The 24,882-nt window shown below is 43.0% G+C and overlaps 1 protein-coding gene across 4 annotated transcripts in view; it reads right to left on the bottom strand.

Annotated features, from left to right (window-relative positions):
- Positions 1–327: 327 nt before the first annotated feature.
- Positions 328–24,882, bottom strand: part of LOC126382627 (disabled homolog 1-like) — a 70,891-nt gene continuing 46,336 nt past the window's right edge. For 3 of the 4 annotated variants that reach the window (XM_050032608.1, XM_050032606.1, XM_050032607.1), the window contains 12 exons: positions 24,552–24,650; positions 21,929–22,060; positions 21,399–21,518; positions 20,866–20,904; positions 15,781–15,846; positions 12,995–13,054; positions 11,021–11,068; positions 10,647–10,755; positions 8,618–9,265; positions 4,422–4,549; positions 3,880–3,986; positions 328–1,953 (listed from right to left, as the gene is read on the bottom strand). In XM_050032608.1, the coding sequence (XP_049888565.1) occupies positions 3,897–3,986; positions 4,422–4,549; positions 8,618–9,265; positions 10,647–10,755; positions 11,021–11,068; positions 12,995–13,054; positions 15,781–15,846; positions 20,866–20,904; positions 21,399–21,518; positions 21,929–22,060; positions 24,552–24,650 (1,539 nt within the window). In that variant the 3' untranslated portion in view covers positions 328–1,953; positions 3,880–3,896. The remainder of the gene's footprint in view (positions 1,954–3,879; positions 3,987–4,421; positions 4,550–8,617; positions 9,266–10,646; positions 10,756–11,020; positions 11,069–12,994; positions 13,055–15,780; positions 15,847–20,865; positions 20,905–21,398; positions 21,519–21,928; positions 22,061–24,551; positions 24,651–24,882) is intronic. The other variant, XM_050032609.1, reaches the window with a different exon arrangement.

Below are 24,882 nucleotides of genomic sequence, written 5' to 3'. Positions count from 1 at the left end.
TCTACAGTCTGTGTTTGAAGGATATATCCAGGATGTCAAACTGACTCAGCAGCAACAACAGGTTAAAAAGACAAAGATAGTTAGAAGCTAAAGCCGAACTATAGGCTACAGATCACAGTGTAAAAGTGAACCACCACATCACTGCTGATCGCCACACAAGACAATGAATATAAAGGGAAACTTTGCTGATATTGAACCAGCTGTGTGGCATCGCAGTGTGTGCAGATTAACGGTGTTTGCAACTGCACTGTCTATATTTAGACCCCTGTGTAGAAGTGACATATCTTTAAAGAAAGAAAAAGAAACATGAGCAGAAAACGTGGGAATCACATGATATTTTATTTGTGACTGAACAGTGGCATGGGTACAGTGTATGGGGAAGTCATAGACGTACAAAAGTCCTTTTTTTTTCTCTTTTTCATGACAATTCTTAATTCCATAAATAAAATTTACAAAATATTTTGGACTATTTCTCATTTTTCTTACACGAGCAGGGGTACAGTTACCGTTTGTTATTGTAAGTCTAGCAGTTAATAGTGATATCTCTATTGTTCATATTATATAAAGTCGCCTTTCTTTCTTTTTCGACCGTTTCGACTCGGTGGAGCTGACCTACAATATGCCCAAGTGCTTTGTTACAACAATGACCTGTTTACTGTTTACAAATGACCTGACAAGAGGAACAGTGACTGGACAACAAAAATAAACCTGATAAGGCATCGAAATGCACTCTACTGTCTCCGAGCTTGTGGGTTTACTCTGCTTATTTATTCAAGAAACCAAAGAGATGTGATTTAAAGAGGCAAACTGTAAACAAAGCGACCTCAGCTGGAGATGTAGAATATCTAAAAACAAGAATGAAGCAAAATCTGCCTCCTATTTAATAAAAAAACCTGTAACCTTTGAGGAGTCGCAGGGTTTTAAGTCGCTGTCTTTATGTTTGTCGACCCCGTTCATTTCTTTCAAGCTCAAAATGATGAGACAGGTACAGCAGGCTTTATTTTGAATGACCATGTAACACAGATTCACAGTTCATATCTCACCGACCGAACAGAAGAGACATTTTCAGAAGTGAAAAATAAACGGCTGCAAAAGCGAAACAAACATCCAGACGTCAAAGATGGAGGTGCTGGTAGGGCATTGCTTTGAGAGAAACACAGGTAGTTGGCATCCAAGAGGCAGAGAGCTATCGTATGGCACAGAGGCTCGGGTACGGGGGACCGGGGAGATTCTTATTTACAAAATAGATGTTTGGCAAATTTTGATTTTGATGCCTCAAAGTCATTTCGATCCCTCTAATGACTCGGCGTCATCAACTAAGAATTCACAGCTTATAAAATAAGAAAAAGATTTTTTTTTTGTAATTCGTTTCGGGTCTTGGAGGAAGCTGCAGAGAACAGTTTTGCTCACAGCTGAGTCCGCTGAATCCACATTAAGTCTGTTCATGCAAAATCGGTGGAGCAACACGATGAGAACATTTGGCAAAATCCATCTGCTGTGTGCAGTCTCTGCTGGTGGCGGCGGGCAAACCGAAGGTCAACCACATACAGTAGGACGCTGCTCCTCTTTAAAGGTTCCAAAAAATAATTTGCATCATCAGCGTCACCACAGCCGTTTAGCGTATCCTCACAGCTATAAACTCAACAATCCGTTACAGGAGGGCGCCATCGCCTCCCGATCAAAGGTCACTTCCTGGTTGAAAGGTTATGTGATTGGACGATAGAGCCAAAGTCTGGTTGTCATGCTGAGGAGTACAGTACAGTATGTGGCCCTCTGGAGGAGAGCGGATCCTTGGGTAGCCAGCTTATTACAGAACTGCCAAAATATCCTTTAAAGGTTGAAAAAAACAGAACAAGTCTGTGTAATCCAGCTGTGAGAGACGCTGCTGCTCGTCTCTCTCGTCTTCTCTCTGTCGTGAGCTTCTGTCTTTTTGCCTTTGAGAGCTTCCGTCCCCTGAAAGACAAGAGACCAAATCATGACACCAAACAGGATTAAGACGCATATTCAAGGACAAAATTTCAAAACTTTCAAATGACTTTTCAAGGACACACAATAAAAATTTCCATGACCATTCACAACCAATAATTCTGACTCTGATCTCGTCACATATCAATGTAGGTACTCTGGGTGTGTTGGTTGTTGACGTTTCTGGGACGCCGTGTCAAGTTCTGCCTGTTACATGCATTGTCTTCTTTCAAAGTACACTTCTGTTTTCACAGGAAATTTAACATTAACATAAAGTCTCTTTCAAAATAAACGCACTATGTCAGTACAACACCATAAATTGATGTTTTTTCCTTCAACAATAAAAACACGTGGTTAGGTTCTGGAAAAAAGAACAGGGTTTGGCTTTAGAATCTTAGGAGACGTGAACACCGCTCTCTCGGGTGAAAGTCGGTGGTTGTTGGACCACCACCCCTACCAGCCGCCCCAGTTGGAATTTTGCTGCCTTAACTTTCATCCTTGTCCCGCCATGTTCCCACCTGACGCTGCCAGGTGCTGTTAAACTATAACGGCAACCAGCTGCATATCATACCGACGTTAAAGGATGTCTTTTTCCGTTGGTTTCTGACGCTGCAAGTCACTGCCCAAGTGCCAGTTTTCGATGACTTCAGAGTGAGACCAGGCTCTCACAGGTTACAGTTAATGATCTTAGACTTTTTTTGTCATGCACTCAATCGATATATTTCTCTTTTAAATCAATGTTGGTGAGCACTTTAACTTTTCCAACAGTGTTGGACATGCCGGACTGACTAGGGTAACAGACAGGCGCAACAATCACAGACGATCGACTGTGAGCTTGGTGTATCACTGTCTTTAGAACAGTGGTTTCCAACTGGGTCCATTCTGAATGGACCGCAGATGACTAACAAACATGTCAAGTTTGTAAAAAACACTTTATTTTGAAGTACAGTGAATTTCGGCACAAAGATTTTATTCTGAAGTGCCGTTTCCTGCTGTAGACTGAGTGACTAACAGACAGCTACTTGACAGAGACAGCACATTAGCTCAGCGACTTGGCCAAATGCAAGTATGACACCTAATATATTAAACTGTGTGGACCTTAAACTAATGACTACGGAGAAATCTGGACCCTGTGGCTGGACCAGTTGGGAACCACTGCTTTGGAGAATCCTTTTATTGTGACCGTGGAGAGGCACACCTGTGTAGTAATGATGCTATTTAATCAGGGTCTTGACGTGACACACCTGTCAGGTGGATGGATTATCTTGGAAAAGGAGAAGTGCTCACCAACATGGATTTTAAAAGAGAAATATATAAATATATAATATATAATAAATATATAATTAGTACTTATATTGATTTTTCAGTGCTACACATTTAATGTCTCTCTCTCTCTCTCTGAGTGATCCATGAAAACTGTTCTACACAGTGATGATGTGATCATGTAGGATGCTTCTGACACGTAGCTCCATTTTTTTCTCTTAAAATATGCACAAAGGCCTCTGGTCCTGGCTTGTTTGAGTTAATACTGTCTTGTAAGCCCATGACACAGTATTAAAAAAATTCATTCATTCATTCATGAAGCTGTATTTGTGCAGTTATGACTCTGACCAGCAGGTGGCAACATTGTGCCTTCCTTATCTTTGGTTTGGGTGATGCAGAAAGGCATAATGACAGAAACTGAACCAAGGCTTTCCTCCAGTTGGCAGTGAACCTCATGAGCAAGGAAAAAGGGAGACAAATGGAAACATAAAGCGAATAAAGAAAGCAGGGTTATGACAAAATTAGAAAGGTGGGAGTCGTGGGACACTGGAGATGAAAAGAGCAGGAGAAAATACATGAAATGCCACAATGTGAAGGCAGTTAGAAGATTAAACAGGCCAATAAGAGAGGAGGGGACCGTGAAATACCCACTCTGTGTCTGTTGTTCTCTAGCTGTCTTCCTGTGGACAGGTCTGATCCTGCGGAGGATCAGCAGCTCCACTGGGCGCCGGAGAGATCGACCTTGCAACAACAGAGCCCTGAGAAAGAGATAGAGGCAGAGCTGTAAAATTTCTGTTTAGCAGGTGACATGCTTTGGCAGAATCAACTATCCTCCAGCATGTGAGGACTCGCAAGATGTGCATCTTTTCCTCCCACATTTCCCAGAAAAACATCAGCCAAACATTTAGGATAATGACTAATTACCTTCAAGCAGCTTATTATATATGATCTAATCAAGATGCTTAAATCATGTTTGACCTTTCACGTTTAATTGACTTGACATTTTTTCTGAAAAAGGGTAAAATCAATCCTGTTTAGTCGTAGTAATCACGTGACGTTCGACTGCGTGTGATTACATTCGATGTACTTGAGAACAGATCATCCGTATGACGATAACAGATTGTAGCATCGGTTGTTAGATCAGATCCATGAATCTTATTGACTGGGATGTGACCCGGGGGGATGGGGCTTACCGATTGTTCCTCCTTGGCGTTGCTGGCGTTGCCCTCTGGGTCTACAGGGGAGAGATCTGTGGCGGGGTCACTGGCTTGGGAGGGGGGGCAGTCTGAAGACGAGCTCTGCTGAGGGGCTGGGGTGGAGGCTGCAGAGACAGGAAATGAGAAACGGTAAATCGCTCTGTAAATTCAGTAAAAGAAGACATGTTAACTTGGCTCCTAAGACTTGTTTACTGTTAAATGCTAATCTGCTCTGTGAATATATCTTAACATGCATAACCTGTACTGAGGAGCACTGGATTCAAATTTAGATCCTGACCTTTATTGCATGTCACCCCCTTGACTCTGTTTTCTATTCTACCTGACATTGTGTATTCTCTACACTATCAAATACAGCACGACTTTTCTGTGGTTGTATTCCCATGGATGGATTACGGAACAGGCCTGCTGGGCACAGACACAGGGGCCCTCCTGGCCTTCATCTACAAAATGTCACTCAAATTACTGACCAGGAAGAGACTCAAAATTTCCCCGAAGAGACACAAAAGATGCAAACAAATCGCAAAGAGATGTCTGTCTTTTGCATAACTGTGCCCAGGGACTCACTTGGTGTTTCTCAAAGTCAAGGATCCTTCCTTGGTAGGATGAGTCCTTCCAAGGAAGGATCCTACAGAGGCAAGGCAAGAGTCCCTCCTAGCATTCAGTGGACACACATTGGAACAAGCTAACGAGTGTCTCCAGGTGTGCATCATTAACCCTCTGCAGACTGATGGTGCGTTCGTTTTGTACTCGGAGGTCGGAAATTCCCAGTTCCCAGTCGGACGTTTAAACTCGAACGCACCCTGAGATCGAATTTCCAACTCGGAAACTCGGAGCAACCGCATCAACCCCGACTTACGAATTCAAGATGGCTGCCAGTCACATACGTAGTAAGTAAACACTCTGCTAAAGTACTGTTTATAGCAATTTTATCTTATTTGTTTATTAGGTCAGCCTCATCTGCGGCGTTCATCAGTTGGAGTGCATGATGGTTTTGAAGCTGTCTATACGGCGTTCATCAGTTGGAGTGCATGATGGTTTTGAAGCTGTCTATACTCCGAAAGTGCAAGGGCGACAAAGGCTTTCTTGCGGGCGTCCATGTTTTTTTCCGACTTGTCCACTGTTGTCAACTAGAATGCAAAAACTGTTGTCAACTCGGAGGTGACGTCATTCCCAATTCCGACTTCCGACCTCCGAGTACAAAACGAACGCACCATAAGGGGGTTTCTGAAACAAATGTCAGCAGTATTTTAAAAGTCAGGTGTATGATATGTATGTTAAAAACAACTGGAGATATTACTCGAAATAAATGACACCTATCTAAATCCTGTTGAGCTCCATCGTTTCATTGACGAGGCCCTGCCTTCAATTCTTTTCAAGCAAACTGTGCGCAAAGAATTGTGGATACTTTATACCCGCTGAGGACACACACATGCATCCTTTAAAATTCTCTGAATGACGGACTCTGTCCTCAGTTAGACTTTGAAGGATCCTTGACATTGGAGCAGTCCTTAAGCGGGATTTGATGAAGAAGCATCCTTGAAATTCAGCCATTTAAGGATCCTTCCTTGACTTTGAGAAACACCTGTTGTGTCCCAATCCGCCAATGTGCACGCCCCTTCTTACCTGTCTGATCTCCTTAAATTATATTCAATCCTGTACTCTCAGAATGTAGCTCTCCTGTCTGTTCCCAAAGTTAAAAACAGGCTGCAGGTCCTTTTCCTATCATGCCCTCTTCCTCTGGAATAACCTCCCCATGGACACCAAACAATCTGATGATACTGAGGTCTTTAAATCCAAACTTAAAACTTAAACTTAGTTGGTGATGCTTTGATGACTTCAGGCCTTAAACCTGTTACCATTATCAGTCTCAGTTAATCTATAAAGAAGTATTTCTTGCTGGAAAGATTTTCTTTTGTTTGCGGTAGAAATGCTAAACAGACCTGGGGTCTGGGTACCATGTCTGAAGGGTTATTTGTGGCTCCAAAGGTATCATAACAAAAATGTTTGGTGGAAACTGGGCTTTAGTTTGGGTTGGAGAATACTGATAGTTCAGTTTTTTGGTTTTTGTTTGGTTAAGTTTAGTTTCAGTTTAAGCAGTGAAGGGGATGAACCGGGTTCGACGGCCCACTGCATGGTTGGCCCAGTGACTTCCTCATCTTTAGTTTAATTTTGGCTGGGATTTCCACCCCTTTTTGTTTCCTCCTTTGAGTTGTAAGTACAGTTCCATTTTGGTAATAATAAAACTTTGCTTTTCCCCCTGTAAACTGTGTCCAGCATCCTTCATATGTTCCGGTCTCTAGTTGAGCCAGCCATCCTCCTGTTTAGAGAGGCCGTAACACACACACACACACACAAAGCTGGTTGAAAATGGGCAAAGTATCCCTTTAGGCCTCGTACTTAGAGTCCATGTTTGTCCATAATATGGTAATTATAATTTGTGAAAACCACAGCATCTATCTGACCCTCCGTATGTTTGTTGTCCCACAAGCACAAGCATCCAGGCTGTGGCTGTCGGTGTCTCATTGCAGATGCATGTTGTCCTTGTCTCACTCTCCCTCTGTGTGCTTGTTTTCTTTCTCGGGTCTGTGTGAACGGTGAGCTTGGCCTCTTGTGTGTTTGTGCAGTCTGTCCTCTTTTCAGGTCTCCACAGTGGAAAGAAGGTCATGTAGGTCAGGTACACTTGGCATCTGTAGTTGATTCCAGATCCTTATTTTTCATATGTTTGTCTACAATCTATAATTTTGTAATCCTGATCGTCTACAGTATAATCTTAATGTAAAGGTGTATTCTGAACATGACATCTACTGCACGTCTGTCCGTCCTGTGAGAGGAATACCTCCTCTGTTGCTCCTCCTGAGGGTTCTTCCATTTACTACTACTACTGTACTACAATAATTTCTTAAAGTTAAATGAAGACAAAACTGAAATCCTGCTTGTCGGCCCGAAAACAAAAAGAGAATTGCTGCTTTGTAATCTGGGGTATTTAACTCCCTGGATTAAATCCGAGGTGACAAGTCTCGGCGTGACCCTTGATTCAGATCTAAGCTTGCTTCAAGTCCGACATTAACAAGGTGACGAAAACATCATTTTTCCACCTTGGAAACATAGCTAAGGTGCAACCATTTCTAAATGGAAAAGATGCCAAGAAATACATTCATGCCTTTATTACAAGCTGCCTCGACTACTGTAACGCAGTTTTTACTGTCCTCCCAAAAAACACCACTGAGAGACTTCAGCTTGTTCAAAACTCTGCAGCTTGGCTAAGAACCAGAACCAAGAGGAGAGAGCATGTCAGGTCAGCCTGAGCTGCTCTGCACTGACTTCCTGTTACATACAAGACCTACATGGGCTGGGGCCGAGCTACACTGCTAATAGTCTCTTAGACAGGCGCCGATGACGTCAGCACGCTGGCTGACTCTGTTAGCTTTGCCTTACACCCGCCTATACCGGAATTGTTGTTCCCCGATGCCGAGCAAACCTGACAAATATCCACACGTTTCTTCGGTGTAGTAGCCTGAGCCATGACTGACTACATTACGAATCTACAGAACAGTACTACGCACCGGTAACCTGCTCTCTGTGTTTCTGGTACGTCTCTGTTACATGTAACACACGTGCCGTCACGTGGTCTGGATATCCCCACCCATTTCTGTTACAAAATGAAAGACGAATGTCCCCAGACTCCCATTCTGAAGTAAGGGAGACATTCACACCTACGGGTAATTTAGAGTCACCAATTAACCTGCATGTCTTTGGACTGTGGGAGGAAGCTGGAGTACCTGGAGAAAACCCACACTGACACAGGGACAACATGCAAACTCTGCACAGAAGGGCTCGCCCACCTTGGGTTTGAACCAGGAACCCTCTTACTGTGAGGCAACAGTGCCAACCACTGCATTTCACAGCAACCCATCCAATACTTTTGGGTGGGGGGGTCACCAAAGTTAGTACAATTCATCATCTGGGAACAATGGATGCCTGTAAAATTTCATGCGAATAGATTTAATAGAAGTTTAGATAGGGCAGCCTGTGGTGTTGCCACCCACAGAGCCCGACTGCTTCAAAGGCTAATCATGGTTTTTGAAATGCTTTACGCTTTTCACATAAATTGGTACAGATGACGGTTTAATAAGATGCTATTATGTAGAGCGACAATAATTAAAAACACTTACGGGATTCAGTGGACGGTGACGTGGATGTACCTGGGCTCAAGGTCATCCTAGAGAGATCAAGGTCACTACAGCTCCCTTCTTCTTCCTGGGTCGCAGCAGCTGAAGGCGGCAGCAGCTGACTGCAGACCAGCATGTCCGGTACACTCATGAGGCCTGGGGTCCCGCACCTGCTCACCGCTGCTGACGCGACGCCAGGTCCCACCCCTGCTGCTCCGGCTCCCGATGTAGAGGTACCCTCGCCTGCGTCTGAGTCCACGCCGAGGCCTTCCTTCCCCAGGCTCAGCTGCCTCTGAAGCAGGGCAGGGTCGGCCGTGTGCTGGGGGCTGGTGATGGCGGAAGAGGGGGCCGATATGTCGCAGGCTTGGGGGCACATGGTGGTAATGGGTACCAGGCCTTGGAGCATGGCAGCTGGTATGGCATGTCCCCCCACGCCCACGGTCTGGGCTGGCATGTAGGCCGCCATGGCCGCCCACTGCTGCTGAGTGGCCGGGAATATGTTGGCCTGGCTCCAGATGACCGGCTGACCACCGGGGAGGACTTGAGCCACCTGGAGGGGCCCCTGCACGGGAAAGGCCAGAGTCTGGGCCTGGGCAGGAAATGGCTGCTGTGCCCACTGGGCCGCCTGCACCGGACCCATGGTCATATAACCTGGAACAAGAGGAGGAGGAGAAACAATGAACATGATTAAAGGATATGAAGGCAGGAGAAGGAGGTGGACTTTATTACTATTATGAGCGCAGAATACATTTTGTCTCCTATGATTACAAGAACAAACCAACAATTTTCAAAATTGAAACATGTTCCTCTATTAATTTCGCTGGTTTGCAATCTTTGACTAACAATGAGAGACACTCAACGCTGAATTTAATAGATGAAGGGTTTATTAAAGGACAGTATTTGGAAGCTTTCACAGTCTCAAAAATATTATATATCGGCCGTAGAAATGTCTGCCTTCTCTCTCCAATATAATGGAACTAGATGGCACTCAGCTTGTGGTGCTAAAGGGCCAAAAAATAAATTTTAAAAACTCAACATCAGTGTTTCTTTCCAGAAATCATGACCTGGTTGCTCAAGATAATCCACAGACCTTGTTGTGAGAAGTTTCATGTAGGAACTATTTTCTTTCTACTGAACTACATCCACCAACTGTATCACAGCGCATAAGGAAGTGTGCATCTACTGCTAGCTCACCTAGCACCACTGAGCTAGCAGATGTTACACCTCAGCTGAGGTTATATCTTGCACTATCACAAGCATGAGCCTCTCATCCATGAGTAGATGCACGCTTCCTTCTGCGTGGTGATATGGTTGGTGGATATATTTTGGTAGAAAGAAAATAGTTCCTACATGAAACTGCTCACAACAAGGTCTGTGGATTATCTTGAGTAACCAGGTTATGATTTCTGGAAAGAGACATTGCGGTTGAGTTTTTCAAATGTACCAGCAAAATTGTTAAATTACTGTTTTTCTCAATGGAGTCTGGCTTTAGCAAAATTGTTAAATTACTGTTTTTCTCAATGGAGTCTGGCTTTGAAGAGAGAGCAACATATTGGTTTCAGTTCCCTGTTTCTAACTGCTGTCTGACACTAAGCAAAAGGGGTGAAAATATTGTAAGTATATTGCATACTGAAACTGATATTATTTCTTTTAGGTGACTTAAAAATGTTTTGCAGCACATTGCTTAGCTTCTGTGGCGGTACTCCTGCCTGCTTCTCCAAACTGGGGGCCTGTCAACTGCCATCTATTGTGTGAAATACACTGACTATGGGTAAGTAGCTCATACACCCACTTCAACAAATCCAAACTATCCCTTTAAGAAACATCACGTTACAGTCTCTCCATGGGTTATAGCACGCTGCTGCTTGATGTGTGGTCCTTATAAAAATGGAGATAAATCCACATCCTGCAAAATCTCGGCATAGCTTTTCACAAACTACACATCAAAGTAAAAACATCCCCACCAGCACTTTATTCTCTTTCATGTTTTGTATTGTGGAAAAGACGCAGCGTTTCAGTCTGGGGTAGCTACCTGACGGCACGGAGGTGGGGCTGAAGGGGGCGTACAACTCAGCGGGAGTGTGTTGCTGCTGGCGGCTGCTCCTGCTAGGGTCCAGTGTGTTGGCAGGTGATGGGGGCATCTGGGAAGCAAAGCACACACACACACACACACACACACACACACACACACACACACAGATGTCACTACTATCAAAGTCACCTAAAAGTCACTGCGCTGCACATTTATCTTTAATCTGCAGCACTGTCAGATATTCAGGTAATTGAGATCGCAGCGTCTGTCCTAATGAAACGACCTCACGTCGCAGATAAAATAATGTAATTTCTCAAACTTGTTTCAATTACACAAAGTTAATGGGGGTTTTAGTTTTGTGTGGTAATACTCACCGAGGGAGGAGTGGACATGTCGCCGAAAAGATCAAAGTGGTTGATGTTCTGCGAGTGGAACCGAGGAGTGAGGGAGAGAGAAAGACAAAGTCCAGTGATACATCACGACAAAGGGATCTGCACAGTCATGAAACCTTGAATTCATCTCCAGATAGGGTATGGTGGTTGCATGGGTGGGTAGGTGTGGGGAGTGAAACCTATTCACAAAGGCAGTTTGTGCTGCGGATGGCAAGAAACAACTATCCCCTCGTTTCATTATCAGAAAATGGATCTAAAATGAATCTTTCATGGCTCGCTATAATTGAGTGGGTAAAAGGCTATTCAGTCCCATAAAACAGGCTCTGATTAGATATTCCTATGTCTGCCAATCAACAGGGGCCCCCCGTGAGAGCCCGGGCCGCTTTATCATGCTGATTCGACTCTGTGAGCAGATACATACACAGAGGAGTGTGTTTATTTCATCAAATCAATGAAAGGAAGAAGCTCCTGGAACCACCCAACCGAGACAATGAGGCCACCTCACCCTATAGGCAGACGTGACCCCTGCTCTAGTCTCCTCTGTCCTCCACTCGCACTACTTAAAGGAGAGAGCGGGACGCGGCTATGGAATGGCTAAGTTGCATGAAATGTCTCTGGGGCCATGCACAAGCAGACAATGAATCACCGTCAAAAAAAAAAAAGGCACAGAGACACACAGGATTGGCATGCTATAAATAAACACACACACACACACGCACAAACACACATTTAAACAAAAGAAAGAAAAAGGGAGGAATAGCAGCAATCAGTGTTGCTGCTAACAGAGTGTTTATGTCCTCCTCGAGTAAGCTGGGACATGGTGGATCGCATATGGCACTTTGCAACCATTGAGGGGCACAGAATGAGTCTGAATTTGGGATAAAAAAAAGGTAAACATTGTACACAGAGGTCTCTCCCTGCAGGCACTGACACACATCAGGGGAGCTCGAGGCTCTCAAAAAGGCTCCAACTGAATGAACAGACAAGCAGTAACACTTATAGATATGGAAGCGCTGCTGCTACTTATACTGGCATGGGCTGTTTGGGTGAGATAGCGAGAGGGCCGGGACAGTTTATCTGTTTGATATGCTGAGCAACAAGCAACACAAACAGCAGAGAGCAGAGAAGCACTTTGCTAGGGCTGTTTTCAAAAAAAGTTGCGTGGAAATTGTCTCCGGGTGAATGTTTGGCGAGAAATAGGCTTGAATGAATGTTTTTTTTATAAGCGATTTGAGAGATGTAATAGCGTGGTCACTGCATGGTGGTGAAGAACTCATAAAGCCTACCAGGATGAGATGGAATATATTTTCAGTTTGATGAAAGAGGGGGCGGGGGATTAAAATTCTTTTTGTGCTGTTTTCTGATCAGAATGTATCGCTATTCAGCTTTGGCGGCCTCGACTGTATGTAGCCGTGATTACACTGCATGCAGCTCAACCCAGCAACCCACCTCGCCTACAAACCTCTCGTCCTCATCCTCTGAGGAAGACGGAACAGCCACCCCTTTAATTTTTTTCCGAGTCAGTCCGCTGTACCAACCAACTCTGAGCTGAGTTTGTCTCGACCATCTGGTCACGACATGCGTCAGATTCTGCACAGGATTGGATTTTGGAAACGAAGCCTGCCTCTCTAATGTCCTGTGAAATTGCTGACGTGTTTGACTTTGGTTGACCAATCAATTAGTCTTATCTCTTCGAGCAGGCTAGGCATGACCAATGTAGCTTTGTTTCATCGTCATCACAGAAAGCGGATGCAGACATAGATCCCCGTCTGCGCCGTCCAAGGTTTGGGAGATTCAGTTTAGAGCCTGTAGGCTGCACTACATAACTAAAACTATTAAACACAGAAGAGAAGTGTCAAAGGGGGCTCACGGCACTTCCTTCAAGAGGATCTTAGAGAGAGGTTTGCAAGTAGAAGAAGAGTAAAGAAACAAATAATAAAAAATAAAAACACCTACAGTCATGAAATGGCGTTTTGGGACATCATAGATCCCTTCCTTCTGCTGACTGGTTGGGACCTGCATTGGATTGGAGGTCGATTCAAATGTAAGTAACAGAGCAACACCCTTTTTTATGCTTTCTCTGGGTTATTAAAACAGGAGCTTACAAAAGTGAAACATGTCTATTGAAAAAGAAAAAGCTTTCTGCATCAATTTCGATTTTTTTCCTTCTCTTTAAGATGTAATTTTATCTTTTAGAGCAATGGGATTATGCAAATTCTACAGCTGTTTTGTTGAATCAATTCTACTTAAATCAATATTGATTGCAAACAATGCTTGAGGATGGTGCGTGTTGGTTCTGTGAGTATTAAGAAAGCCTATTGTTATTCTGCAACAGTACGTCTCAACTGGTTCATCTGACAGTGCGGAGAAATGCCTCGGCTCTGGCCTCCTTTGTATATTTCTATCACATTTACTCAAACTATCTGTTGCTCTTAACCTCGCTGCCTTTCTCCCCTATCGCTCCCTCCACTGGTTAACTTTCCGTTACATTTTCCCCAAGTCTATTGATCTTGTTTCATTCTGAGATCAAATGGCATGGCAAGTGATTAATCTCTCTCTCTGCATCTTTCATCTTCAGAGGAACGCAAGATACAGAGAGGCAAAAAGAGGAGGAGGAGGAGGAGGGAGAGAGGGAGAAAGAAAGGGAGGGAGGGGGGTGGGATTAAACCAAACGACGGGTCCCTGGAGTCCTAGCTGGTCCTTCAAATGGTCTAAAGCCAAAAGGTCAAAATGTTGGATATATAAAAGGAGCCTGGTAGACAGGCTTTGGGTGATCCAACCAGACTGAACAACTGACCTTGACTCCTCTGCAGCTGTTTTAGACACTACATTAAAGGAATCTTTTTAAACATGAAGCTCCTGTCTTTTTACTTTTAGCACCTTTAAAGTTTGAATCTTTAACATTTTCATGAAATTACACAACCATAATTTTTTCAGCAAAGTATTTACACTCTATAATTGCCTCTACATATGGCTGTTTTAATTGGTAGTGGTGGGGTCCGCCATTGCATCTCATTAATGGCATTAACAAACATTAAACATTAACAAAAGACTGACTTTGATGATGTTGTGAAGTACTGTAGGATCATGGGAGTTGCTGACTTTATTGTTAAACAACCACAATTGCAGAAGAAAATCTGTACGATATACAGACCAAGAAAGTTATTTAAGTTTTATTTGTGTTACGTTTGGTCTAGTTTTCGCATGTTATGCCATTTCGTTCCTATAAAACAGCTGCAACTAACGTAACATTAACTTGCTAATTTACCATTAGCATGAGATGAGTCGAGCTGTATTTGGTTAAAGCTGCCATCTTTTTATTTTCAGCAGCTTTAAAGTTTTAATCCTTAAGATTTTTAATGACATCATACAGCTGTCATTTTTTCAGCAAGAGCCATTCATAGTATTTACATTATGTAACTACCTCTCTACATAGCTGTTTTCATTGGTAGTGGCGGGGTCCGCCACTCCTATACTGAGTTCACATGCATGCATGTAAACAAGTGTAATTTTATCTTATCAATGACCTCAATGTTTAGTGTAGCTCTCATTACACAATATTGGAGCTGTATTTAGTTACTGTTTCACATTAAGCGCACAACAGGTAATTTCTACCTCTAAGGGTCTCTCAATCAAAGCAATAACAAAAGATGGACTCTGATGACGTCGTGAGGTAGCGTGGGATTGTGGGAGTTGTTGTCTTCATTGTTAAACAACCACTATTGAGGATGAAAACCTATCTAACGTGACTCAGGCCGAACTCAAGTTCATGGACGAGAAAATGTGTTAAACTTTTAATCAGGTTTAGTTTAGTTTATACATGTCATGTAATTTCACTCTAATAAAATAGCCGCAACTTAATGTAACGTTGACTTTAACGTAATATAATTTTAACTTGCTCTTTTATCATTAGCATTAGATGAGTTACTGTAGCTAATGTGTAACATATATTGAAATATCGTATCAATAAATTAAGGCTCTACTGGATTACTGTGTTGCAAACTGGAGTGCAATTAATGAGAAAAAAACGCTGTACAACTGTTATTGAGTAAAATTCTGTAACGTATGATTTACATTGACATGTCTCCTGGTGTTTCCTGTTTGGTAGAAGGTACAGCAACTAGAGTGGGTAAAGGTGATATGGCACTTTTGACAGCCGACTAAATGAAATGCACCGTTTTCTCTGGGTTTAAACATTGTTGGAAACATTAGGGCTATTGTAAGTTCACAACTCAACAAATTATGAAACTCTGGGCTAGTTATTTTTAGACATTTCAATGTGAATATGTGACATGTTATATCTTTAAAAGTGTTCAACTGGTGACTTTTATCGTGAAGAAGCCATAGAAAATGCAATGTCTTTGTGAACGCAGTTAGCACTGATTTGATGCAGAAAATGACATGGTAACTTCTGAATTTTTTTGACAGAGCAGTTTTAAATTATTGCTGGAAGTAACGAACCTAAAGCTTACACTTACCTAAACATGAACTAAATTCTTTTTAATATATCTCACAGTTTCACTTGGTTCTTTTGGGGATTTTTCTTCGGCTTCTCTCAAACAGACCTTAGTTTGACCTACTCTTGGAACCTCAGAAAATCCTTTCTCCAAAAAAACCAACCTGCACTTTGTAACTTCTTTAAAAAAGGTGCTATAAAGTCATGTTGTTAGTACTGTTACTTTTATCATCTATCACAGGGTATGAAGAGGGAGAAGAAAAGGGGGCAATGCTTGTCTTTGTACCTGATAAACGCTCTCCTCTGACTGGGGGCCACGGAGGGGTTCGTGTCCAGCCTCAAACACTATGTACTATAGAACAGAAGTAGTGGGCAAGGCGTAGAGGTGCAGAGAATAATGAGATGGGAAGACAGAGAGAAAGGTTGGTATATAAAATGGGGAGATACAACGAGGGGGCGATACATGACGAGAATAAATGAAAGCACAGGGGAGCGAGGATGGCGTCGAGTGGGGAGTGAAATGAGATCACGAATATGAAGGGTGAAAAAAAATGGGGCATGGGAAAGAGGAATGGGGAAAATGTGAAGAGAAAGAAAAAAAGAGTGAGGTGGGAAGAGGAAAGAGCACAAGTATAATAGGTCAGGCAGTAGTTCAAGGCAATGTGGAGGTCTTAGCTAGAGGTCTCCCTTCAACATCAGCAATATGATGCTCCACCTCTTTGAGAGAAAATTGACCCGGAGGTCAGAATATTCGCTTCAGATCCAGGAGTGAAGTCCCAGATCGGTCAGTATCTCCTCTTAAGATTGATGCCCTTGTGAATTTCAAATTAAAGGCATAGTTTGACATTTTGGCAAATACATTTCTTGTCCAAAGTAAGATGAGAGGATGGACACCTTTCTCATATCTGTGTGGTAAATATGTAGCTGGAGCCAGAGGTGCTTAGGTTAGCTTAGCATAAAGGGGCTGCAAACATGCTGTGTTTTTTACGCCCTCAAATTCATTGTGTTCAATGAAGTCATGCAGCAGGCGCATTCAAACACCAGAGCAACACTGCCACGGCGCGCACCTGTTCCTGAGTGCCTATTTTTCAGGGCACAGTGGCTGCGCCCTTTGATAAAATGAGTTAAACTTTTGGAACGCAGCAGCGCGCACTGCATGTCATGTGGCAAGGACCAACCAATCACAGCTGACAGATATATTTCCCTTCTTCCATAAAAATTCAGTCTGATAAACAGAAAAGTTGATCATGTTAGTGCAGGGCTACCTGGAGCTTTACATCTGTCCCACAGACGATAGGCCTACACACATAAACAGCACCTGAAAGTAGATCAGCTCTGTACTCAGGATTTCAGGTAAATAGGCTATAATATGGCAATTGTTAAGGTTGCTTAGCAACCTCAGATGCAACCTGCTGCTGCGCTCTTTAAAGCTGGCACAAAAATGGTACAAGAGTAGCACCCAGAGCCTGACCTGGTGTTTTCAAGGCAGTTAAAGATGCAGCATGTGTACAGCCCCTCGGACTGGAAACAGTTAGCCTCGTTCTGTCCAATTGTAATAAAATTCCCAGCTCGACAGTGTTAATTTGGACAACAACCTATTTTTTAAGACGCCAACGAAACTAGAAATAAATAAAAATCAACCGTTGAAAACAAGAATTATCACAAATAAACTATATTTGTCATCAATGAATAAAAACCAAAGACGGACAAATGGACAAATGAGCTACTTGATGCAAAATCTTATTAAACAACCTGCATTCGTCTGTAGAATCAGTATCCTCCACTGCCCAAAACATCTCTTGCTGCACTACTGTAAGAAATGTCTAACACTCAGTAACATTTTGTCTCTATCAGTAACGTTTTCTGACATTACAAAACATTTATGAACTTCTTCTGTAATCTACTGAGTTAAGAGAGCTGGCAGCAAAACAGCTGGGAAAACTACAAAAACATGCAGGCAGCACACCAGCATTTATAAAAAGATAAGTGCTGTGGACAACCAACCATCTAAATCTTACTTTAAAGGAGCTGTATGTGAAATTCAGAGCATATCTATGATTTGGAGGTTGTCTGCACACGGCTATCAACATGGCAGCTAATGGTGCTAACAGCAAAAACAGTGCTAACAACAGCAACAATACTGACATAGCTAGTGGTGTTACTGTGGGGGGACCAGAGGGTGGATGTTACGCATCCACAACGACCTCATTCTGCTTGTGTGGGAGGGGACGGTGCTATCAGTGGTAATCGTCCTATGAGCGCGATTAGCTAGCCGGTGGGATACACACACAAGGACGACATGCATGCTCTGCCAGACTTTGCTCCCTACATCAAAGGGCAGAGAAGGTCAGACTACAATACACACAGAGGGAATGTGACTTCATTCTCTGCTCAGGACGTCATTACCCCACCACATATTTACACCATAGCTTTAATGTAATGCTCTGAACGCCGTATACAGCTTGAATGACCAAGTGAGTGAACTCAGTTTCTGAATGATGAGGCGCTCTGCAGTGGAGCAAACAGGTAGCAGCGGTAATGCTAATGCTAACAGCAGAGAGTGAGTAAGCAGCAAAAAGATGCCTTTATCAGTAACCCCGCAATAGACGAAAACGACATCTGTAACCATGGTAACTGTATACAACAAAGATGGTGACAACTGTAGTCTCAAAATGCTTAGAAGACAGAAAAAAAAAAAAAGACAAAAATTTGACTAAAACTTTATGACTAAAGCTAAAATGTCTTATTTTTATTGACTAAAACCAACAACAACCAAACATATAAAATTGGACTAAAACTAATTCATGTTTGTCAAAAGAATAAAAATAATCAAGTGCTAAAGTTGACACGTAGGTGGATTTTGTTACGTTCAAACAGAACCAAGCTAATTGTTTTCCCCTATTTCCAGTCTTTATGCTAGGCTAGGCTAATTGGCTGTCGGCTCCAGCTACATATTCACTGCTCGTACATGAGAGTGTTGTTCATCTTATCAACAACTGTGAAGAAAAAGTGTATTTCCCAAAATGTCAAAGTACTCCTTTAAAGGAATACTTCACCCACAAAATCACCATTTGTTTATCACTTGCTCACCATGTGTTCACGTTGAATTTGTGAAAAAAACTTTTTTTTTCTCGTATGCCTCAGCAGTGAACGAAGAATCCAAAAACAGAGAAAAGTCTTGATGAATTTAAGTCAAAGGCGACTGCATTGAAAAACAGCAAGACTATATCAAAACATCCATTAGTGGCGTGCCTGGGCATGTGATTGCTTTGTAACTAACCTGGAGTTTCATTTATAAAGCAATGTGTAGGACAAAAGCCAAAAAATGGCACGCACCAAAAAATATTCAATAATTTTTACAGTCGGCAGTTAATGTATTGAACCCATTGGTGGATGGGTCAGAAAAACACAGGCTTTTGCCCAGGACACCATTGTGTGGGTGTTGTGTGAAAATAACTGTCAATGTTGACTTCTCTACTCTACTCTACGTACCTATGTCCTGCACGTAACAAACAAAGTCATTTTTAACCAAAAACACGATCTTTTCCTGAACCCAACCAAGTAGTTTTGGTGCCTAAACCTAACTGTGTCACCACCGCGTAATTTAACACACAACACATAATGTGGTGTTACGACGCCATAGTCATTTTAATGCATTTCTCTGAGACCTAATTATTTTTAACTCTACTCATGCATTCCATTGAAGGTGCTTTCAGACCTAGGGTTGTCTTGCTTTGGTCTGAATCAGGGACTAATGTTGTTACAAAGTGGCATAATTGCCTAGAGTTGGTTCGTGTTCTCACTACAGCATTTACAAGCAGACCAGATCAAATGCCTTGAATGAGAAAGCTGCTCTTGATTGGTCAGAATTTCCATACAGGAAAAATCCAGGAAGTAAACAAAACGCTGAAGAAGAGTACACTTGCAAGATAAATGTGACACTTTCTAATGTCACAATGGAGGGACAACTACGCAGGTTGATTTTAGCGCTGGTCATCGTGGACTATATTGCTGTCATTGTTCATTTTAGTCAAACCATACAGTTTGAAAACGAGGCGCGGCTCCAACTAGAAAACAATGTTTTGATGCATTGGATGTGCTGAATGTGCATATTAAGGCAGTACAGGAGGAGGTGCACATTAATAATCCTCCAGGACTGTAACATGCTCATGTTTAACCCAAACAATGTGTCATGTGACTGCAGTTGGTTCAGATCCAGGTTGGAACAAGTTCTCACCACAAACGAACCGCACCAGGGTTAATTTGTAACCGGACCGAGACCACCTCTTCAAAAAGGTCTTGGTCCTGTTGTTTTGGTGCGCACCCAAGTGCGATTGTTGTGTTCACACCTGCCCAAACGAATCACACTTAGGGGGCAAACCAACTTGAGTTCAACTGAACAGAACCAAACAGGGCAGGTGTGAAAGCACCCAGAGTTGCACATGCAGGGTACTCATCCATGCGTGAGACTGTTTATGCAGAAGTGTTTTAAATAGTGAGGTTTCAGCAAACATGCATGTGTGTAGGAAATACTGAGCATACGACTGGATAAATGCGACTTGGATTATACTGCACGAGTTGTATTAGAGTTTGTAAATAGATGTTTTGATTTAGTTTTAAACACGGCCCCCCTTTTCTCTAATTCAGCAAAAATCTTAGCAGTTTGTGGATTCTTTGTTCACAGTGGAGGCATGCGAGAAAAACAAAGCATTCTTCTTGAATTCAACGCAACACAGGCTGAGAAATCATATACGAATGGTCATTTTCTGGGTGAAGTATTCCCCTAAGATTCTGGCCACAGTCTGGAGTTTTGTCAACCAACATCAACATAATCGAAAGCTGCAAATGGAATGACTTTATGCAAAACACACTTCAAGAGCAAAGAACAGGGGTGATCTGGGAGGTGGTTGGACGTACCACTGAACATAGCATTCAGAGTAAGAGTTAGTGTTGTCTGTATTCAGTGTGAGCAAACACAGAGAAAAAAAAGTCATGTTCAGCCAAATAAATGCACAGGGCAAAAAGAGGAGGGGGATAACAACCAGTCAGGGGGGGCATGTCTTTGGAAGAAATCAGAACATTGACACAGATCAACTTAAAAAATATGGTTTTACAACACTGCACTGGCAAATGGGAGTTGAATGGTTGAACAAAACTGTCCACTAGGATGGTCTACTGTGTATTACTGGAATGGTGGAATATCATGAATCATTAATTCAAGCAGATCAGTGACTGGAGGAGATATTTAAATTAAGGATTAATTGTTGTTTTTTTAATTCCAAGCTTTAGGAGTGAAAACAGCACCAGTGAAGCTAGAAAAGCATCAAAGTCAGCAGTGTTTGGTTCCTGCTCTGTGAGCCTACAGACCTACCTGGTAAACTGGATCGTCCACTTCGTCCTCCAGGATGGTCTGTGCAGTGGTGGGACAGAAGGCAGATGACACATTTTGTTTTTTCATCAGTAAGACAGTGCAGCCCAATTTAGAGTCTCATTAGAAAATAAATGGAGGGAAGACAGAAAACAAAAATGCATTCATCTCAGTCTGTCTTTTCCTGCGAGTAAGCATAATTACACACCGACAGCGTGTTGCCTTTTAATGAAACAGTGATTTGGTATATTGCAGACACCTACGCAGCATACATTTGCTGTCACACATACCTGACTCCAGTAAAAAAACACAGCATCTAAACCTGTTGCATTTCCATAATATTTAGACATTCAGCATAGAAATCAACAGTGCGGACAAACACAGTCTGCGATGCACTTCAGAGGAAGCTTGAGAGTGTTAAGATTTCTGTTGTGTGAATGAAATGCTGGCTGAGATATAATGTGTGATCTCGCCTCCGAATGGGAACTGAAACTGAGAAAAAAAAAAAAAAAAAAAGGCAGAAAATGTGCTCCTACCTGGTAGACTGCCTGCTCACACTGTTTGTCCTTCTGGGCTTTCTTCTCCATCTCCTCCCGCTGTTTAATGTCGTAGATGAGAGTGAAGAGGTCGCGCAGGTCAATGATGAGAGGCTCCGCCTGGACGAGAGAAAAGGGACAAGAAAATGAAGGAGAGTGAAGGAAAGATGGAGAGGAAATGGACAAATATAAAAAAGAGATGACAGAAAAGAAGGGGAGGAGTATAGTAATGAGATCATGGTCAATGAAGAGCAGTGTTTGGGAAATTATCTTAAAGGGATAGTTCTTCAACTGATACTGATTTTTTTTAGGTGGCTAAAGTACATTTTCCTGTTGTCCCCGTCCATAGCAGCACATTGCTTAACTTAACTAACCAAACTGGGGGCATGCCAATTTACATCTACTGTCGTTAACACACTGACTATGGGTAAGTGACTTGGTTTTGAACTGCTCTCAAAGATTTGAGACTTGACTTAGATTTGCCTAAAAATAACTTTAAAACAGCTCCAGCAGAGTGGAAAAGTACCCACCGACTGTGCAGTCTTGATGGCCACAAACTTGTGGTGGCCCTCCTTTCCGCAGACGTAGCCAAAGGCCCGGTGGTCCCTGGTGTCCTTGGCGATGTAGCTGATCTCGTGGACTGAGTGGTGATGCATGAGCACCTACGTGGCAGAGATGTAAGCTGTTACAGGAACGAGTAGAGAGTAATCATACAGTCTACTGTATGTCTCGCAGCCCTGAAAGGGACAGCTCAACATCAATGTCTCTTTACAGAAATCATGACCTGGTTACTCAAGATAATCCACAGACCTTGTTGTGAGCAGTTTCATGTAGGAACTATTTTCTTTATACCAAACTACACCTGCCAACTGTATCATCGCGCAGAGGGAAGTGTGCATCTACTCACATAGCACCACTGAGCTAGCTAACGTTACAGCTCAGCAGAGGAGGACACCATTAATGTTTACATCTCATGAAGTCACGACCACAAGCCTCTCATCCATGAGTAGATGCATGCTTCCTTCTGCTCGGTGATACAGTTGGCAGGTATAGTTTGGTAGAAAGAAAATAGTTCCTACATGAAACTGCTCACAACAAAGTCTGTGGATTATCTTGAGTAACCAGGTCATGATTTCTGGAAAGAAAAATTGATGTTGAGTTTTTCAAATGTATTTTTTGGCACTTTGAGCACCACAAGCTGAGTGCCATCTAATTCCATTATATTGGAGAGAAGGCTGACATCTCTACAGCTGATATCTCCAACACTCTGTAACTCACACCAAAACAGTCTAGATTGATAAATCACACGACAGGTGAGAGGAAAAATATTATGATTTTGGGGTGATCTGTCCCTTTAAAGATGCATAAAACATGCCTTGTTTCATCTCTGCCTTTTTTTTACAAGTACAAGTACTGTACACTGTGTTGGCAGGAAAAGTAGGTCAAACCTACTTTAAACATCTTTGCATATTGTTGAGCCAAACGCAACCAACCAACACAGAGGGAGCAGAAAAGTCTCTGAGAGAGGGAGGAGAGATACAAGGCTGTTCAAACCTCTGTTGCACAGAAAATATAGATACTAGTTAGAAATTTAGTAGCTAATCAAGCAGCATGATGTTTGTTTTGTGCTGTTCCGTCAGATTGAGTCAATCTTTGATATCAGCAGGATTTGAGATGCTGTGAGACAATCCCTTTTTTTAAATCGACTGCATGATGTCTTCACACCAATTCTGACTGATGGGCAGCTCTGAAACACTCATCGAAAAATAGACACTCCCAAAATAAGCTCACAAAACATAAACACACACCCATATATACACACTGAGGATAATTCAGCTGTCACTCAGGAACACCCACTTGCCGCTCCACTATTAGCAGAGATAAGCTGAGGCGCTGGGGAGGAGCTTTCACTTGAATATTAGCCGATATTCAGCGGGGAGCGTCGCTGGTAACGCCTCAGATTAATGTAAAAATACAAAACTAATATGACTAGTCTACTCGATTCAGCGGAGAATCATGTCAGCTTTACATAAAGTATTTCCATCTAAATGCTTGCTGACGCGGCCTGCACTGGAGTGATCCCCGTTTCCCCATAATAACTCAAGAGGGATATTAAGTGTGGAGTGTTATTCACTGCCAGTAATCAGTAAATAAAATGAGGAGCATTAGGGGGCATGATTTCCAAAACAACAAATGAGCTTGTCAAAAAGCTGGGGAGCTGGTTGGTGGTGGCGGGGGGCTTAATGTTTCTTTCTCATAGCAGGCAAAAGACACGCCACTATCACTACCAGTCATATTGAAAAGAGATTTTATCAAAGATTTTTTTTGGGGGGGGGGAGAAGACGGTTGGTGGTAGGGCGGGGGTCGGCAGCCACGGGACAAACTCTGTTGCATAATTATCAGTTTAGCTCTAACGACAGCTGAGGTGGAGCCGTGGTGTAATTAGCATTAGCGGCAATGATCATTAAGGGGTGGAACTGAGTGCTAATTATCGGTTAGCGCTGATGAGCAGAGTGGGCCTATCTAGCCAACACAGCGCCCCAGGACGGGGGAGAGCCGAGCCCCTCGATCATCCTGTAATGGAACAGCAGGCCTCTGAGTCCGCCAGGGGGATGGAAGCCAGGATGGAGGCGGAAACAGCCCGTCTCATAACATCACCATAACATTGCTCACTGCGCTATCATTAGCAGGCAGACAGGGCCTCAGTGATCTTAAGTAGGTCCTGCAGCATACCCCTAATCTTACTATGGGTTAAACCAGTTTACTCAGGGTCAAATATCGAATGCAAGACCTGTAATTTAATGCTGTCAAGTTCAATCTTTATGAGCTAAAGGGCAATCTGTCCTGTGGAAATCATGCTGTTGCTCATTTTGCATTGATATTTGAAGAGGAATCTGGATTTTACACATATGCAGAGATGGTTTTATGTGAGTGCAACCTTGTGAATCATCTTCCCTCTGCTCAGGTATTGTACTGATATGTCAACCGTGCCAGCTGGGCTTACAAGATGGCGGCCCTGGCAGCCGTTGTGAACTGAACCGTGCGAGCGTCTGCCCTCTGGATGTCCTATACTGTAGGCTCACAGTGCAGCAGCTGGCGGAGGCCTGGCGGTGCGGCTCTGCCACGCGGCCCTCTCGCCGACATGCTACTCACCCCTGATCTTTCACAGTAAATCTTGATCCCGCCGAAAGAGACCGTCAAGAACACTCTCTGCTTGTGCTCCCCTTTGGAACGTGCCGAGGACGCCATTCCCTGTAGGAGATTAAAGGAAACGACATGAGGAGATGAAAGGATATGAGCTCAGCATGGGAGACAGTGAGCCTTCTTCTCTTCCGACTCAGGTGAGTGTGACAGTGGGAGATGGGGGAGAGACTGGGAGGGGATTCAGGGGGGGGGGGGGGGGGGGGNTAGGACAGAATGTTCTTTCATGTGCCGTGTCTTGAAGCTTCACTCTCACAGGAATTCACACGTCGACTTGTGCAGC

This window comes from Epinephelus moara, chromosome 21, assembly GCF_006386435.1.
Source record: "Epinephelus moara isolate mb chromosome 21, YSFRI_EMoa_1.0, whole genome shotgun sequence".
Lineage (NCBI taxonomy): Eukaryota > Metazoa > Chordata > Actinopteri > Perciformes > Serranidae > Epinephelus > Epinephelus moara.
This window is presented reverse-complemented; position numbering and strand designations above follow the sequence as displayed.